General features: G+C 43.9%; 1 protein-coding gene across 1 annotated transcript in view; it reads left to right on the top strand.

Annotated features, from left to right (window-relative positions):
- SYNE1 (spectrin repeat containing nuclear envelope protein 1) overlaps nt 1-19,908 on the top strand; it is a 595,717-nt gene that overhangs the window by 56,018 nt on the left and 519,791 nt on the right. The window contains exons 7-8 of the mRNA XM_040350885.1: nt 345-541; nt 703-812. Of these exons, the coding sequence (XP_040206819.1) occupies nt 345-541; nt 703-812 (307 nt within the window). The remainder of the gene's footprint in view (nt 1-344; nt 542-702; nt 813-19,908) is intronic.

Genomic DNA, 19,908 nt, shown 5'->3' with positions numbered 1-19,908 from the left:
CATCGCTGGATCCAGGAGAAGGTAAGCCAGAGCACGCTGCAGGCTCTGCATAGCTAGCCCGAGTGTGACTCGGGGTTACCGATCGTAACATGAAAAACCCACCCCGAGTCACGCTCGGGAATACCGCCAGGGGGGTTAAAAGCAAAATGGAAGGATGAGGTAAGTGAAGGAGGACTGCACTAAGGTAAAGGAAGCTATTTAGGGATTTTTTTTTATCTTTACAACCCTTTAAGGAATAGAAACATTCAGTTTGTTACTTCCTGAAATATCTAAATAAATGTTACTACTGGATACAGACTGCTTTGAACAAAAGTATCCTTTTTGTTTTCCTTAAAAAACGAAAGGCGTCATGGAATCGAAATAAAAGACTTTGGATCAAGTTGGAGAAGTGGCATTGCCTTCCACTCAATAATCTATGCAATTCGTCCAGAACTGGTGGACATGGAAATACTGAAAGGAAGAAGCAATCGGGAAAATCTGGAAGATGCTTTTACAATAGCAGAAACTGAGCTGGGGATTCCCAGACTCTTAGAGCCTGAAGGTATTTTTATTTTCTTGTATTAAAGCAACTAGAATAAAAAATAGAACTAGACGTTAACTACAGATTATATCTCAAGAACATATAGTATTGAATGTATAATACAGTATAAAATAACATTGTCAAACCGAATAAATAGGCGTATTTCCATGTTTTTCACTTAGATGTAGATGTTGATAAGCCTGATGAAAAGTCCATCATGACTTACATCGCTCAGTTCCTCAAACACTATCCTGATCTTCACAACTCAGCAGGGGATAGACAACAAGATGATGTAAGTGTCAAGAACTTATTGATAAAATCTAATTACAACATTGTAATTTAACGCCAGCATGCTGCATTGTCTTTTTTCGCCTGAACAAAAACATGAAACAGACCATAGTTTTCCTTTAAAAGTTCTCAGACGCTTTAGGGCTAATGTAGAAAGTGTTATTTTGTATTTGCACCTCAAAGCAGGTCAGAAGAATCATATTTAGAAAAAGTAGGGGACATAGGGATTATAGCAGTGCCAACAAACAGGTAAATGGGGAAATATTTGTTGCTTTTTAAAAGGACATATATTTTTTATTATTAGACAGATAATTGTAGTATTATTAATCAATGCAACAATCAAGATAAACAATTGATTTATATAGCAGTAAGTCCCAACATGTTTTGCCAAAGCATTGGCTTCTTCAGGGGGTAGAGTACAATCAATAATGTTTGTAATTCTACAAAGAAAGGCAAATAATTAATGATGCAGAAAAATATATAAAAAATATTATGATAAAGGTATAAATAATAAAAAATAAAATACAAAGCATATAAACACAGACTGAGAGTTAAACATATCAAGGTCATATTGGTCATAGTGTAGTCCAGCCACAGAAGTGGCCTCTGTGCACACAGTCGGTCAGAAAAGCAAACAAACCTACCCCAGGTCAACCAGAGACCAGGTCCAACAAAGGCACCCACAGCGGTAAACCAACCACTGCCCTAGTGTGGCTGCAGTGGACTAAAAAGATCAATGCTACAATGAACAAACCAAACAAAAAATTATTAAGAATTGGGACAAGAGAGCTCCAAGGCTAATAAATGTCCCTAAAGGGGCTAACATAGCCTCCGTACATACCACATTTCAAAGATAAAGAACCTGCTGTACAAATCAATTGTTTATCTTGATTGTTGCATTGATTAATAATACTACAATTATCTGTCTAATATTAAAAAATATATGTCCTTTTAAAAGCAACAAATATTTTCCCGTTTACTTGTTTGTTGGCGCCCAGAGGCGATTCAGTTGGCATGTGTAGCGCTATATACATTTTTCACTCACTCACCGCTATAATCCCTAATTCCCCTACTTTTTCTATTACCCAGGAATGAGGTGCCGTATCTGTTAGAAGAACACCTTAGCCACCACCACATTTCTCTAAGGCCCTGTACACACGATCAGTCTAAACCGATTAGAACGGACTGAAGTTCAGTTTCATTGGTCCAAACCAACCGTGTGTGAGCCCCATCAGTCAGTTATCCTTCGGTCCATAAATTTAGAACTTGCTTTAAAATTGAACTGATGGACTGGTAACCGATAGGTCAAAACCGACGGTTAGTATGCAAAAGCATCGGTTCAAAACCCGCGCATGCTCAGAATCAAGTCAACGCATGCTTGGAAGCATTGAACTTCGTTTTTTTCAGCACGTCGTGTGTTTTACGTCACCGTGTTGGACTCGATCGGGTTTTTAACTAATGGTGTGTATAGGCACATCAGACCATCAGTCAGCTTCATCGGTTAACCGATGAAACTGAACTTCAGTCCGTTCTCATCGGTTTAGACTGATCGTGTGTACAGGGCCTAAGAATCCTATTTAATTCACTGGTGTGATGACATGTCTGGGGCTGTGTTTGACCTGTTTGTTTTGCATTGTGCTTCTTTAGATGCAGATGGTCCTATTGAGTTAAATTTTTTTAGGCAGATCAGGTCAAACACAGCCTTCTGCTGTAAAATGCCTTGTAATACATTTCATACCCAGAAAAGCTAATTCTGTGCTCCTCTCTGATTGTGGTTTTACTTTATTAACGGCATGACTTTCCTGACTATACTGGCTGTCTCCGCCCCTGAAGTAGAGCACCACCCACCCAATGCTTCCTATGTAAACAAAGGCCCGGATTCACATACATTGGCACATATTTATACCGGCGTAGCGTATCTTTTTTAGGCTACGCCGGCGTAGTGCAGAGCGCCAAGCACAGTATTCACAAAGCACTCGCCCCCAAATCTACGCTGGGTTTCCTCGGCGTAAGCCAGCGTAGGTGGAAGTAGGCGTGAGCCATGCTAATGAGGCGTGACCCCATGTAAATGATGGACTGAGCGTCATAAAGATACGAATAACGTACGGCGCATGCGCTGTCCCGTGGCCGCATCCCAGTGCGCATGCTCAGAATCACGTAGAAACTACTGCCTAAGATACGTCGAATCACTGCCTACGACGTAAACATAACCTACGCCCAACCCCTTCACGTACTACTATGTAAACAACGTAAAATACCTTTGCATGAGTTGCGCCTCATAGATGGGGAATAACTATACGCCAGACGTAAGCCTTAAGCAAACCGCGTATATTATGCGCCGGCGCAACTGCGTTCATGAATCGACGTATCTCCCTCATTTGCATATTTGCAATGGAGCGGCCAGCGTAAATATGCGCCCACGATACGCCGGCGTAGGAAAGTTACGTCGGTCGGATGAAGCCTATTTTCAGGCGAATCTAGTTCTGTGGGCACGGCGCACAGATACGACGGCACATAGTTACACTTACGCGGCATATATCGAGATACGCCGGCGTAAGTGCTTTGTGAATACGGGCCATTGTGTCTAATTAGAGTCCTCTCACTGAGTGGGTCTATGGATGAGCTTTGTGAGTAAAGGATTTGGTGCTGAAGTTAGTGAAGCCGAGGACTTAACAAAGTATTAAAATAAAACTGTGAATAGAGGGACTATGGGCCAGATTCACAAAAGAGATACGACGGCGTATCTCCTGATACGCCGTCGTATCTCTGTTTTTATCTATGCGACTGATTCATAGAATCAGTTACGCATAGATATCCCTAAGATCCGACAGGTGTAATTGTTTTACACTGTCGGATCTTAGGATGCAGTACCGCGGCCACCGCTGGGGGAAGTTCGCGTCGTAAACCAGCATCGGGTATGCAAATTAGCAGTTACGGCGATCCACAACGGTTTTTTGCGTTCGCTACGTCGCCGCTAGTCTAGTTTCCCGTCGCAAAGTTAGTCGTCGTTTTTGGTGCCCTAACTTTAGTCAGCAAGCGTATTGCTGTCTAAAGTATGGCCGTCGTTCCCGTATCGAAATTCAAAATTTAACGTCGCGCGCGCCTAATTTAAATGTTACCCGCCCATTTGATTTGGCCCGCCTTGCGCCGGACGCATTTACGATACACCGCCGCAAGTTTCCAGGTAAGTGCTTTGTGGATCGGGCACTAAACCTGAAAACTTGCGGCGGTGTAACGTAAATGGCTTACGTTACACCGGCGGAAATGTACGTGAATCTGGCCCTATGTTCTCTAGTTAATACATGTAATATGTGGATCTTTCCTTTAAAAAAGTCTTACATTCAATTTAACAGAATTTGACCACAGCAGTCCACCCATGTTTAGTTTATACTGACATACAGTCCAGCTCTGACCAGTGTACAGCTGGTGATTTTAATAATGACTTCAACTATTTTGCCCTATTTAATAAGGTTGTTAAAAGTATGTACAGTGAAACCTCGGATTGCGAGTAACGCGGTTAAAGTGCGTTTCGCAATACGAGCATTTATTTTTAAAAAACCTGACTCGGTTTGCGAGTGTTGTCTCGCAAAACGAGTAGGATTCAAGCCACAGCAGTGTGCAATACCGCATTTGGCCAGAGGTGTGGGGGCGCCGGAGCCAAACGGAGCTGATCGGAGCCGTTCGGAAATACTTGGAAATACTCCTTTCTTGAGCCTTTCCAAGGTTTTCCGAAGTTCAGCCGAGCTGTCCCCGAGCCTTTCCAAGTATTTCCGAGGCTCTCCAGCGCCCCCCACCTCTGGCCACATGCGGTATTGCATGCCATAGAAGTCAATGCAGAACACATTATTTTCGTTTCCATTGACTTCTATGAGGAAACTCGCTTTGCTATGCGAGTGCTTTGGATTATGAGCATTCTCCTGGAATGGATTATGTTTGTAATCCAAGGTTCCACTGTATAGTAACCTGCTCTAAACAAGCTAATTTTAGAATATTGAACAGACATTTTTCTTAGGTATCTGTTGCTGCATTATGTACAGTACTCTCTGTGTTATTAACCACTTTAGCCTTGGGAGATTTGGCTGCTCAATGACCAGGCCTTTTTTTGTGATACGGCACTGCGTAGATTTAACTGACAATTGCCACTTTTGTGCGATGTTGTACTCAAACAAAATTGATGTCCTTTTTTTCCCCACAAATAGAGCTTTCTTTTGGTGGTATTTGATGACCTCCTGTGGTTTTTATTTTTTATGCTATAAACAAAAAAAGGGCGACTATTTTGAAAAAAAAAACACAATATTTTGTACCTTTTGCTATAATAAATATCCCCATTTTTTTTTTTTAAAAGCATTTTTTTTTTCTCAGTTTAGGCCAATATGTATTCTTATAAAAATTACAAAAAGCATATATTTATTGGTTTGCGCAAAAGGTATCGCGTCTACAAAATAGGGGATAGATTTATGGCATTTTTTTTACTAGTAATGGTGGCTATCTGTGATTTTTATTGGTGCTGCGACATTATGGAGGACACATCGGACACTTTTGACAAATTTTTGGGAACATTGGCATTTATACAGCGATTAGTGCTATAAAAATGGACTTATTACTGTGTAAATGTCACTGGCAGGGAAGCAAGTGGTTAACACTAGGGGGCGATCAAGGGGTTAAATGTGTTCCCTAATGTGTGTTCTAACTGTAGGGGGATGGGACTCACTATAGGAGATGACAGATCATGGTTCTTAGCTTGTAGGAACTCACGATCTGTGTCTCCTCTCCTCACAGAACAGGGATGTGTGTGTTTACACACACACGTCCCTGTTCTGTCACTCGTGTCCGCGAACGCTCGTGGCCGGCGGTCATCGTGACCGCTGGTCACGAGCATCGGCAACTCCAAAGTGCAGATAGTGTCCGCCCGCTATCCTGCTTAAAGGGACCGACGTACAGCTACGACGGTTCGCAGGATCGTGCCGACTAGTCGCAGTATAATGACGGCGGTAGGCCGGCAAGTGGTTAAAGTATTAAAGCCTAAATTACATTTTTTTTTTACCATTCACAGCGAGTGTCCCTTTTGCTGCTGGCTTTTTTTTTAGTTGAAATCTTAATGAATTTTAAGTAATGCATTTGGGTGCTAAAAATACAAAGTTTTTCTCTAGATGGAGACCCGCTGGGGGAATCCAGGATGGAAACACATCTGGGGGTCCCTAGTAGAGGACAGGCTCAGCAATGGCATGCAATGCCAAGCTACCGCAAGCAAGGCCAGCAGAATATTGGCATGCCTCAAAAAGGGGATTTACTCCAGAGATAAAACGATAATTCTCCCACTCTACAAGACTCTGGTCAGGCCCCATCTTGAGTATGTCGTCCATTTCTGGGCACCAGCCCTTAGGAAGGATGTGCTGGAACTGGAGAGAGTCCAGAGAAGGGCAACAAAACGAATAAAGGGAATAGAGGATCTCAGCTATGGGAAAAGACTACAAGCATTAAACTTATTCTCTCTGGAGAAGAGACGCTTGGGAGGAGATAGGATAGCGATATACAAATACCTTAATGGTGACCCGAAAATAGGGAAAAAACTTTTGAGTGGTAAGGAGTTTAACCACTTCCATACAGGGCACGTATACACCTTCCCGCCCAAGCCAATTTTCAGCTTTCAGCACTGTCGCACTTTGAATGGCAATTGCGCGGTCATGCTACACTGTACCCAAACAAAATTGGCGTCCTTTTTTACCCACAAATAGAGCTTTCTTTTGGTGGTATTTGATCACCTCTGCGATTTTTTTTTTTTTGCGCAACAACTAAAAAAAGACCGAAATTTTTTTAAAAAATTAAGTTTTTATTTTTTTCTGTAATTTTTTTGTAAATAAGTACGTTTTCTCTTTCAATTACGGGCACTGATATGGTGGCACTGATGGGCACAGATGAGATGGCACTGATGGACATCGACAAGGTAGTACTGACGGGCACAGATGAGGTGGCACTGATTGGCGGCGCTGGTATGCGGCACTGATGGGCACACATAGGCGGCACTCATGGGCACACATAGGCGGCACTGATGGGCAGCATTGATGGGCACTCATGGGCGGCACTGATGGGCACTCATGGGCGGCACTGGGCACTCATGGGCGGCACAGATGGGCACTCATGGGCGGCACAGATGGGCACTGTGGGGTGGCACTTATGGGTGGCACAGATGGGCACTGTGGGGTGGCACAGATGGGCACTGTTGGGTGGCACTGATGGACACTGTGGGGTGGCACTGATGGACACTGTGGGGCGGCACTGATGGACACTGTGGGGCGGCATTATTTACTTGTTTACTTCTTGCCAGTCAGTGCCCATTTGTGGGCACTGATTGGCATCTTTTTTTTTTGCATCTTTTTTTTTTCCCACATTTTTTTTTTTCAGACTTTTTTTTTTTGCTTTTTTTTTGCCCCTTTTTTTAAGTTTTGCCCTTCCCTAGTGGGCATCCCTGGTGGTCCATGTGGCGATCCGAGGGGGGCTGCGCTGATAAACAATCAGCGCGAACCCCCCCTGTCAGGAGAGCCGCCGATCGGCTCTCCTCTACTCGCGTCTGTCAGACGCGAGTGAGGAAGAGCCATCAACGGCTCTTCCTGTTTACATCGTGATCAGCCGTGGTTGGACACGGCTGATCACGTGGTAAAGAGTCTCCGTGAGAGACTCTTTACCGAGATCGGTGTTGCGGGGTGTCAGACTGACACCCCGCAACAACGATCGCCGCGATGCGCGCCCCCAGGGGCGCGCAGCGGCTAAGAATCCTGAGGACGTCATATGACGTCCAGTCAGGATTCTACAACCACTTTGCCGACGTCAATTTGTCATTGGCGGGCGGCAAGTGGTTAAAAAGACACGCGGCCATTGAAACTGAAAGAGAAGCGGTTTAATCTTAAATTGCGTAGAGGCTTCTTTACTGTCAGGACTCGTACACACGACCGAGGAACTCGTCGTAAATGAAACATCGTTTGCCTCGGCGAGTTCCTTGTCAGGCTTGTCGAGAATCTTAACAAGCTTTCTTTGCGTACACACGGTCAAGACAAAATCTCGTCGTTCTCAAACACGGTGACGTACAACACGTAAGACGGCACTATAAAGGGGAAATTCCATTCCATTGGCACAACCCTTGGGGCTGCTTTTACTAATCTCATGTTACTGCGTGTTGAGTAAAAGTTTGGTAAGAGAAGATTCATGCTTTTCCGTCTGTTACAGCGTGACGAATGTGCTATCTCCATTACGAACGCTACTTTTATCGAAGGTGCGCTCGCGTCTCATACTTTATTCTGAGCATGCGCGGGATTCTAAGCATACACACAAATGTAAACCAGCCCGACGAGAAACACGACGAGTAAATTGAGACTCCCGACGAGGAAAAAGAGAACTTGTTCTCTTTTTTTCTCGTCGAGTTCCACAACAGTTTTCTTGCCGAAAAACATACACAGAACCGTTTTCCTCTGCAAAAAAGCTCTGCCACCAAGTTTCTTGATGGATTCTGTCGAGGAAAACGATCGTGTGTACGAGGCCTCAGGCCCCGTACACACGTCCGAGGAACTCGACGGGCAAAGCTCATCGTTTTGCTCGTCGAGTTCTGTGTGAAGCCGCCGAGGATCTTGGCGAGCCAACTTTCCTCATTGAACAACGAGGAAATAGAGAACATGTTCTCTATTTGGCTCGACGAGGAACTCGTCGGCTTCCTCGGCCGAAAGTGTACACACGGCCGGGTTTCTCGGCAGAATTCAGCTCCGACCGAGTTTCTGGCTGAATTCTGCCGAGAAACTCGGTCGTGTGTACGGGGCCTCAGAGCTCTAAGGAGTGGAACTTCCTTCTACAAGCAGTGGTATCAGCAGGGAGTGTTAATAGTTTCAAAATACTATTACATCTTAACAATCACAACATACAGGTATATGGGATTTATTATTGATGTAAACTTACACACACACACTCACACACACAATCTCACACACACATGTACACTACAAGTTGAATTGGATGGACTAGTGTCTTTATTGAACCTCACCAACTATGTAACTATGTAATTAATCTGCCCCCCCCCATACCCCTACATCCATAATCTTCTGGGGTTGGTTGGGGTTAATATGATCAGCTGGGCCTGTCACGGGCACGAATGAAGAGTGACGAATATGCCCGCCCATTCTGCCCCCCATTCGTAAAAGCTGTACTATAATTTCCATCAATGAGTGGGGGATGGGTGAATGAAATGAACACCCCCTTCATTCATGGAACACTTTTCATGTTCCCAATGAAACACAAAAACAAAAAGTGACAGATATTTGAAGTCTTTCCCACTCTATTCAAAATGAAAATGTTTTACCTAGAGCTACTCATTAAATATTTGTATAAATGTAGCAAGTAATTTCCTGAGTGATCCTGTTCTTAAAATTGTAATAAGTGTTTCCTTGGACTAAGAAAATCTTTAAATACAGCCAATGTGGTACCAAACATAACCAACAGGTGGCAGTCCAAAACAGTTTTTTTTCTGGATAGGCACAGATATTAAAGTGACGATAAAATTCTAATTTCTTTTACATCAATCTTTCTTAAATATCAAGTATACCATGGTTTTGTTTTTTGTTTTGTTTCGTTTTTTGTGTGGTTTTCTTTTTTTTAACCACTTAACTACTTGCCGACCGCCCACCGTCGTTATACGTCCTCACTTTAGAGATGAATATCTCGGTAACGGCAGCAGCTGCTGCCACATTCGAGATATTAATCTCTTCTGTGGGCGGCCGTGTTAACGATAATGGCGGTCTCCGCGGCGGAGGAGATCGCGACCATCCGGCTGGTGAGCGGGGACGAGACTGAAGGAAAAATCTCCTTCGCCCGTCCCCATAGCTCCGCTGGGCGGAAGTGACGTCAAAACGTCAGTCCCGCCCAGCGTCTTAAAGAAACATTTTTTTTTTTGTCATTTGAAAAAATGACATTTCCAAATTTTTTTTTTTTTTTTTTTGCATTTAAGCCCAAATATGAGATCTGAGGTCTTTTTGACCCCAGATCTCATATTTAAGAGGACCTGTCATGCTTTTTTCTATTACAAGGGATGTTTACATTCCTTGTAATAGGAATAAAAGTGATAATTTTTTTATTTTTTTCAGTGTTAAAAATTCTAAAATAAATAAAAATAAATGCGAAAAGCAAAAAAATATTTTTTTAAAGCGCCCCGTCCCGACGAGCTTGCGCGTAGAAGCGAACGTATACGCGAGTAGCGCCGACATATGAAAACGGTATTCAAACCACACAAGTGAGGTATCGCCGCGATCGTTAGAGTGAGAGCATTAATTTTAGCCCTAGGCCTACTCTGTAACTCAAAAAATGCAACCTGTAGAATTTTTTAAACGTCGCCTATCAAGATTTTTAAGGGTAAAAGTTTGACGCCATGCCACGAGCGGGCGCAATTTTTAAGCGTGACATGTTGGGTATCATTTTACTCGGCGTAACATTATCTTTCACAATATATAAAAAAATTGGGCCAAATTTATTGTTGTCTTATTTTTTCATTTAAAAAAGTGATTTTTTTCCAAAAAAAGTGCGCTTGTAAGACCGCTGCGCAAATACGGTGTGACAAAAAGTATTGCAATGACTTCCATTTTATTCTCTAGGGTGTTAGAAAAAAAAATATATAATGTTTGGGGGTTTTAAGTAATTTTCTAGCAAAAAAAAATGGTTTTGTCTCGTAAACACCGACTCTGAAAAACAGGCCCGGGGCTAAAGTGGTTAAGGACCAGATCATTTGCGATACAGCACTGCGTCGCTTTAACTGGTGGTCGTGCCATTGTACCCAAACACATTTTATGTCCTTTTTTTCCCACAAATAGAGCTTTCTTTTGGTGGTATTTGATCACCTCTGTGATTTTAATTTTTTGCACTATAAACAAAAAAAAGAGTGACCATTTTGAAAAAATTATTATATTTTGAACTTTTTGTTATAATACATATCCAAAAAAAAAAAAGAAGAAAAGTTTAGGCCAATATGTATTCTTCTACATATTTTTGGTAAAAAAAAAATCGCGATACATATTGTTTTGCGCAAAAGTTATAGCGTCTACAAAATAGGGGATATATTTATGACATTTTTATTATTTGTTTATTTTTTGGCAGTGATCAGTGATTTTTAGCGGGACTATGACATTGCGGCGGACAGATTGGACACTTTTGACACTTTTTTGGGAACAGTGACATTTATACAGCAATCAGAGCTACAAATACCCACTTATTACTGTATAAATGTCACTGGCAGGGAAGGGGTTAACACTAGGGGGCGATCAAGGGGTTAAGTGTTCCCTGGGAGGTGTTTCTAACTGTAAGGGGAGTGTACTGCCTAGGAGTGGAGAGATCGCTGTTCCTGATCACTAGGAACAGCAGATCTCTCTCTACTTCCCTGACAGAATGGGGATTGTTGTGTTTGAATTGACAGATCCCCATTCTGACTCTCTGAGGAGCGATCATAGGTGGGCGGCGGACATCGCGGCCGCGGGTCATGCGCATATGCTCCGGCGTCGCGCGCACCCCCCTTTAGCTTCTTAAAACGCCTGACGTACAATGACGGCGATTCGCGCAGCCGTGCCAACCTGCCACTGGCTGTTTGGCAAGTAGTTTAATAAAGTGTCCTAACAATGTTTTCAGGCTTCTTTTTTTAACTGTTCTCGCTCCTTATCCTCCACAGATGCAGCTCACAGCCACTGGTCTCACACTCTGCTTAACCACTTCCATACCGGGCACTTACGCCCCTTCCTGCCCAAGCCAATTTTCAGCTTTCAGCACTGTCGCACTTTGAATGACAATTGCGCGGTCGTGCTACACTGTACCCAAACAATTTTTTTATCATTTTGTTCCCACAAATAGAGCTTTCTTTTGGTGGTATTTGATCACCTCTGCGGTTTTTATTTTTTGCTCTATAAACAAAAGAAGAGTGACAACTTAAAAAAAAAAACACTATTTTTTACTTTTTCATTTAATAAATATCACAATTTTTTTTAAAAAAACTTTTTTTTCCCTCAGTTTAGGCCGATACGTATTCTTCTACATATTTTTGGTAAAAAAAATCGCAATGATCATATATTGATTGCTTTGCGCAAAAGTTATAGCGTTTACAAAATAGCTGATAGATTTATGGCATTTTTATTTTATTAATTTTTTTACTAGTATTGGCGGCGATTTGCGATTTTTTTACTGTCACCGTGACATTGCGGCGAACACATCGGACACTTTTGACACGTTTTTGGCGCCATTCACATTTATACAGCGATTAATGCGATAAAAATGCACTAATTACTGTATAAATGTGACTGGCATTCAAGGGGTTAACACTAGGGGGTGAGGGAGGGGTTAATATGTATACCTGTATTGTGTTCTAACTGTGGGGGAAGGGGGGTGACTGGGGGAGGTGACCGATCTATGTCCCTATGTACAAGGGACACAGATCGGTCTCCTCTCTCCCCTGACAGGACGTGGAGCTCTGTGTTTACACACAGAGCTCCACGTCCCTGCTCTGTCGTTACCGATCGCGGGTACCTGGCGGACATCGCGACCTCCAGGCACGCGCATCGGCATCTCGGGGACGCGCCGAGCGGCCGCAGGAATACAGGACGTCATATGACGGCTTGTTGAATATTCAGAGTCACCGTGGGGCCGTCATTTGACGATGGCCCGGTACTCTACTGGTTAAGGAGGGGGATCTATCAAAACTGGAGTAGCCAAAATCTTGAGCAGCTGTGCAAGGTAACCAATCGGCTTCTATCTTCAGCTTGTTCAGTGAGCTTTGAAAATGAAAGATAGAAGCTGATTGGTTGGCATGCACAACTGCCCCAGATTCTGGCTGCTCCAGTTTTGATACATTCCCCTGTACGATTTCCATAGAGCTGAATGTGTTTGCAGGTAAATTTGTAGTCCATCATGGGGGTGAGCAGGAAAGGGTGGCTACATTTCATACACAAAAGGGGCATGGAGAACCACCGTAGCCACCCTAGAACAGGCCGTCTGAGAATAGCAGAAAAAGACATGCAATTGAGAGATGAAACAAAGCAAGACAGAGATAAAAGGTACATTCTAGTTATACAGGTATTTGGACATATTGCATTTATTTTATTTTATAAAAAAAATGTGGGTGTCACTTTAAAGAAGCTTTATAAAGAATTATAAATAATCTTTTTCTTTTATAGATGTTGGGCTAGATTCAGATAGACTTGTCTATCTTTATGCCCGGCGTAACGTATCTCAGATACGTTACGCCGCCGTAATTTAGGGCTTCCTTTACCTTAGTGCAGTCCTCCTTCACTTACCTCATCCTTCCATTTTGCTTTTAAATGTCCTTTTTTCTTCTGAGAAATCCTAATTTATTGTTCTTCTGTCTGTAACTACACACAGTAATGCAAGGCTTTCTCCCTGGTGTGGAGTGTTGTGCTTGCCCCCTCCCTTGGACTACAGGAGAGTCAGGACCCTCTCTATGTTGCAGATAGAGAAAGGAGCTGTGTGTTAGTGGGCGTCCTGACTCTCCAGTAGTCCAGGGGAGGGGGCAAGCACGGCACTCCACACCAGGAAGAAAGCCTTGCATTACTGTGTGGAGTTACAGACAGAAGAACAGGAAGTGAGGATTTCTCAGAAGAAATAAGGATATTTAAAAGCAAAATCGAAGGATGAGGTAAGTGATGGAGGACTGCACTAAGGTAAAGGAAGCTATTTAGGATTTTTTTTTACCTTTACAACCCCTTTAAGTTTGTAAAAGTGTGATATATGAGAAATTGTAATCCTAGAGATATTTTTCATCCATGGTCCATTGTTGAACAATCTGTACAGTGAGTAATGCTGGTCGTACACTCCACGAAAAATCGTCCGAACGAACTTTCGAAAAACGAACGTTCGGTCGTGAGTGCAAACGATAGTGCCATCATGTAATGACCGATAAATCGTTGAGTGGAATTAATAAAAAATAAATTGGTTCGTTTTTTTTACATATACCTAGTGCAGAAAGTTCGGACGGGAAACACATTAACCTTCCGATTTATCATTCGTTCGGCAGAAAATTTCCAAATGCGTCCTTCGTTTTTTCGGCTCAAAAACGTCCCAACGATTATCGATTTTGTGCCCATTAACTGTTCGAAAAACGAAAGAACTGTCTGAACGACCGAATTTCGGCCGAAATTTCGTATAGTGTATGGCCAGCATAAGGCATTGCTCTCTAATATCTGCAAGAAATTGTTGTAGTGTGATAGCTGACAAATGGTTATAGTGCAGTTTCTGAAAAAATGGGCAGTATAATCCTGGAGGAATTGTTAAAAGATTCTGAAAAATTAAGTGGTAACAACTGAGTGTTTTAGCATGCTAGTCCCTTGCTCTTGAATGTTTTTGCTGAGTCTGCAGATATGCACTGTGCTATTCGTTTTATGTGAAAACCTAAGGCAGTAAAGTTCTTAAGATAACACTTTGTGTAGTTGAGTAAGTAGTAGAAATCTTGATCATAATGAGAAACTATAATTATTTTCTGTGTGTTTCAATTATCAGGAGTCCCCCACTCTCCCTGTTAAATGTTTTACATGTTTTATCTTTTTATAATATGTATATTGTGAAGAATGCAACAGAATATATTGAAAAATGGAAAGGCGGACAGAAACACTTATGCCGCGTACACACGATCGGATTTCCGACGGAATAAAATCCGATGGAATTTTTTCGTCAGAATTCCAATGAAGCTGACTTTCATCAGTCTTGCATACACACTATCAGACTAAATTCCCACCGTCCAAAATGCGTGACGTAAAACACTACAACGAGCCCGAGAAAAACAAAGTTCAATGCTTCTGAGCATGCGTCGACTTGATTCTGAGCATGCGTGGATTTTTCTCCGATGGAATTCCACACAGACGATCGGAATTTCCTATCGTTTTTTTCCATCGGAAAAATTTAAAACATGTTCTCTTTTTTTACACCGATGGGAAAAAGTCTGATGGGGCCCACACACGATCGTTTTTTTCCGATGAAAAAAGTCCATCTGACTTTTTTCATGGGAAAAAACGATTGTGTGTACACGGCATTAAAGTGATTGTAAAGTCTTGTTTTTTTTCCTATAAAAATAATAAACATGTTATACTTGCGTGCTCTGTTGCAGTGGATTTGCACAGAGCAGCCTACATCCCCCCCTTCACGGGTTCCTCTTCGTTGCTCCTGGCCCCTCCCTTCTGTTCAGTGCCCCCAGAGCAAGCAGCTTGCTATGGGGGCACCCAAGCTGAGTCACAGCTTATTGTGTCCATTCAGACATGGAATAAGGGAGTGACCAGCGTATAAATGTGTATACAAATACTGAAATAAGGGCCAAAAATAGCCTAAAGTGGCAATGTGCAATAATATAAGCAAAAAGTCCCATATGTGAATCCTCGTAAGTGAAGTGAATAGTATTCCAGAATCTTCTTATGATGCTCTTCTACATAATGTGCTCACAGAGCGCTTACCTTCTTGCATATGGATATCTGCTTCTCTGGGTGGTCTGTATCAGTCTGATTGTGTCCTGGAGTGGTTCCCCTGCAATGTTTTCCAACTGATGTCTGACGCTGTAGGTGATGTCTCAGATACGTCCCTTGACTTTTTGCTTATATTATTGCACATTGTCACTTTAGGCTATTTTTAGCCCTTATTTCAGTATTTGTATACACATTTATATGCTGATCACTCCCTTATTACATTTATTATTGGTATATACCTATTTACCCAATTAGATTGAGCAGCATTTACATACTTATTTATATTTATTTGGTGGCGCGAGAGCACTTTCACTTTATTTTTGCATTCCGACATGGAGCCTTGACCCGGTCCTGCCCCCTCTCTCCACTGATTGGCTAGCTGACTTTGATTGATAGCAGCGGTAGGCCTCTTTCACACGGAGCGGACCGTTTTTGTGTCCGCTCCGTGTGTCCGCAAAAGCTCTGCGGGGATCATCCCTTATCCCCGCTGAGCTGTCGACGGATAGGGCGGTCCCCGCACACAGTGCAGAGACCGCCCTGTCTCTGCTCCGCTCTCCCCTATGGGGAATCGGATGCAGACGGACCGTCTGTCCGTCTGCATCCGATCCGTTCCGCCGGACGGAAGAAAAATAGGGTTTTCTTCCGTCCGCAAAAGCGGATCCCGACGGACGCGGATGGTCGCGGACATTAGCGGATGCTCCATCCACTAACGGACGCGATCCCATAGGGAACCATTACAAGTCCGTAAACGGACTTGTAATGGACGGACGAAAGGAGCCGACGTGTGAAAGAGGCCGTAGGCCAATGGTGCCGCTGCCGTGTGTCAGACAATCAGGAAGAAGAATCTCAGACGGCTGAGACACTCATTGACAGAGAGGGACCTCACATAAGTGTTAGGGGGTGCTACACACAGAAGGCTTTTTATCCTAAAGCGGAGTTCCACCGAAAAAAATAATAATTAAGACAGCAGCTACAAAAAGGGTAGCTGCTGACTTTTAATAATCAGACACTCACCTGTTCTACGGTCCAGCAATGTGGGCGCACAAAGCCCCGCTTCAAAGCCGAGCACGCACTGCGCATGCGCGAACCGCACTGCTTGCTATGAATGGCTGGGCAATCTTCTGGGACCTGTGTCCCAAAGGGTTGCAGGGAAGGAAGGGGTAGAGGTGAAATTCCTTCCAACGCTGCAGAGTCCCGGGGAGGAAGTGGAAGCTGGATGCCTCTAAAAAGAGGGTATCTGCTCCCCCCCAAAAAAATGACATGCCCAATGTGGCATGTCAGGGGGTCACCACCACTTAAAGCGAAAGTTACATTTTTTGGTGGAACGCTGCTTTAATGCACTGAATGCTGATAAAATATAATGCACTGATAAAAAACCTTCTGCCTTTACCCCCCTTAAAGGTTTTTCACCTTAATACATTCTACGCATTAGGTGAAAAACCCTTTGTGTTGCAACTCCCCCCCTGCCCCCCCTTATTTTACCTGAGCCTGATCCGATCCAGTGATTTGCAGGAGCACAGCAGCTCCAGCCCCTGTCATCATACTTATTGGCTAGACTGATAGCAGCAGGAGCCATTGCCTCCTGCTGCTGTCAATCAAAAGCTGTGACAAGGGGGGGCAAGTCCCGCTGTCTGTGCCAATGGACGCAGCAGCGGTACTGGGGAGGGAGTATGCACGGTTCTGTGGGGCACCTGCCAAAGAAGAGGGGCCTGGAGCACCATCGGGGGTCTCCAGAAGAAGAGGATTGGGGCTGCTCTGTGTAAAACCATTACACAGAGCAAGTAAGTATAATGTGTTTGTTATTTTATTTATTGGTAACACTTTAAAACTGTCAGATGGGTAGAGACATTCAAGAATTGTTAAAGGTATATTTCACTTGTGAGTTCCCCAAGACATATAAGAACCTAGAAGCTGACCAGCGAGGCTCTACCTTTAACTAAAAGATACAATTTAAATGATTTGATTTTTTTTTTTAAATGTTAATGCACAGTACATATGTAACAGTTTGTTTGCAAAGCATTGTTGACTACTTACTGAATATCCATATAGATAAGTATGAGCTGGCAAAGGTCAAAGATTGTATACCACCCTTTACTAATTCTGTGTGTGGTAGCAGGAAATCAAATTATACAGCCTGTTATGGTTAATCAGAGCATGGTAACAAATCGGTTTGGCTAAAGGAGAAGTAGAGCCAAAGCTCTTTTGGCCCTGCTATTTTCGTGGGCCATAGGAGTGCAAATAGTTTTGCACTTTTGTGACCCGTATTCAGCTGATAGCGGGCTAAAGTCTACCTAGCGAGCCTAAGCCAAACTCCCCCTCCCCCTGTACAGCGTAGCGCTCCAGTGAGGGCTGGAGACGCAGACCAGAGAGCCAGTGATTGACCATCTCTGCTCACTGAAGACCAAGAACTGAGTGATTAGCGGTCTTTGACCGCTAAGTTCTCGTGTAGAGGCAGTGGGGGACAGATGCAGTATTGGATCAGTGCTGCATCCACCTAGGTGAGTATGATTATTTTCTATTTTTAATTCCTGGACTTCTCTTTTTAAAACTGTCGAGTAGCCAAGAGGGTACCACCTGCCAACTGCAAGTGATAAATATGTAATAATAATTTGCAAATATTATGTGCATATTAAATACTTATGTGCATTGGACCTCAGCTTTTGGTAACTACGTTAATACATTTCTGAGCAAAGTCAACTCATCGATTGTATAAATCACTTTATTGAAGACAGGGTAATACATCTATACACCAAGTGACGACTGGTGCACAACATTTTTGGGGGGGCGCAAACAAACTGAAAAATTCTGCCACTGTGCCATCAAATGCTGTCACTGTGCCATCAAATGCCGCCACTGTGCCATCAAATGCCGCCAATGTGCCCATCAAATGCAGCCACTGTGCCATCAAACGCTCCCGCTGTGCCCATTGAATGCTGTCACTATGCCATCCAGTGCTACCACTTAGCCCATCAAATGCCGAAGCTGTACCCATCTAATGCCGCCACTGTGATCCCCCGCCTGCTTGCCATCTGCCCCGCACTAACCCTGTCTCAGTGGGGTAGTGGGGGATGGCGCTGTGCCCATCAAATGCAGCCACTGTGTCATCAAATGCTCCCACTGTGCCCATCGAATTCTGCCACTGTGCCTTCCAAAGCAGCCACTTTGCCCATAAAATGCTGCCACTGTGCCCATCTATGATTGCCCGGGGGCGGCGAGCAGTGTCCTCCATGGTTCTTCTCCCATCCTCTCCTATAGGCTATTGGATGCCTGATCCAATCACAGCGCCTGACGTTTCAACCAATCAGGTGATGGGTAACAGACCCGTGCCCCCAATTGGTGGAGAGGTGGTTCGGTGTTAGAAAACCAAATATTAATTCGCTGTTCTAACACACCTGGGTGCTTGATGCTCGCAGGTCACTTTTTTGACACCTATTCGAGCTTATGGCTCTAATCATGTGCTTCAAAAACACCCATGCTGCTGTAATTCAGGGGCGGGTGTGTCGGCGGCGGCCATGGATAGATTCATGCAATGCATGAATCTATCCATTGGTCATAGAGGGGGTGGCTGGAGAGAGAGAGCGGAGCCCATGCTCCCTTATGGACACACCGCCACTGACAACACCGCTAACACATTTCAGCCACATGCGACCTTAATCATGATTAAACGGTCTGGGCTCTGTGTTCCCAGAACCGGCTTATTAAGTGTGGTCATCCGGCTGTGACAGCTTGTGGCTTCAAAACTTGCTGCCCACTGTGCGTACATGAGCCACACAGTGCTTTGTGATAGATCCTGCATTGTTATGGGACCTGTGATGTGTCCCAGAAGACAGCAGGGAGGGAGGGAGGAGAACTTCTGCTTGGATCCCCTAGGCAAGAGTAGCTGCCCCCCCCCCCCTGCAAAAATGACATGCCAAATTAGGTAGAGTGGGTGAAGGAGGACTTAAAGCAGAACTTCTCCTTTTGGGTGAAGCTCCTCTTTAAGCTCATTGGCCCAGATTCAGAAAAGAGATACGACGGAGTATCTAAGATACTCTCTCAGAGTATCTATGCGACTGATTCATAGAATCAGTTACGCATAGATAGCCCTAAGATCCGACAGGTGTAATTGTTTTACACTGTCGGATCTTAGGATGCAATACCGCGGTCGCCGCTGGGGGGAGTTTGCGTCGTAAACCAGCGTCGGGTATGCAAATTAGGAGTTAAGGCGATCCACAACGGTTTTTCGCGTTCGCTACATCGCTGCTAGTCTAGTTTCCCGTCGCAAAGTTAGTCGTCGTTTTTGGTGCCCTAACTTTACACAGCACACGTATGTGCTGTATAAAGTATGGCCGTCGTTCCCGCGTCGAAATTTAAACATTTTTCCTTCTTGCGTAAGACGTCCGGGAATACGGAAGTACGCTACGCACGTCGCCGTTCGGAAAAATGGCATCACTTCGCGCAAAGCACGGCGGGAAATTCAAAAGGGAGCATGCGCAGTAGGTTCGGCGCGGGAGCGCGCCTAATTTAAATGGCACACGCCCCTTTGAATTAGGCGGGCTTACGCCGGATGCCGCCGGCGTAGGTTTTCATTGCAAGTGCTTTGTGAAACTTGCGGCGGTGTAACGTATCTACGATACGTTACGC

The sequence above is a fragment of the Rana temporaria genome, chromosome 4 (assembly GCF_905171775.1).
Source record: "Rana temporaria chromosome 4, aRanTem1.1, whole genome shotgun sequence".
Taxonomy (NCBI): domain Eukaryota; kingdom Metazoa; phylum Chordata; class Amphibia; order Anura; family Ranidae; genus Rana; species Rana temporaria.
Note: the sequence above shows the minus strand (reverse complement) of the source record. Positions and strands in the feature narration are given on the sequence as shown.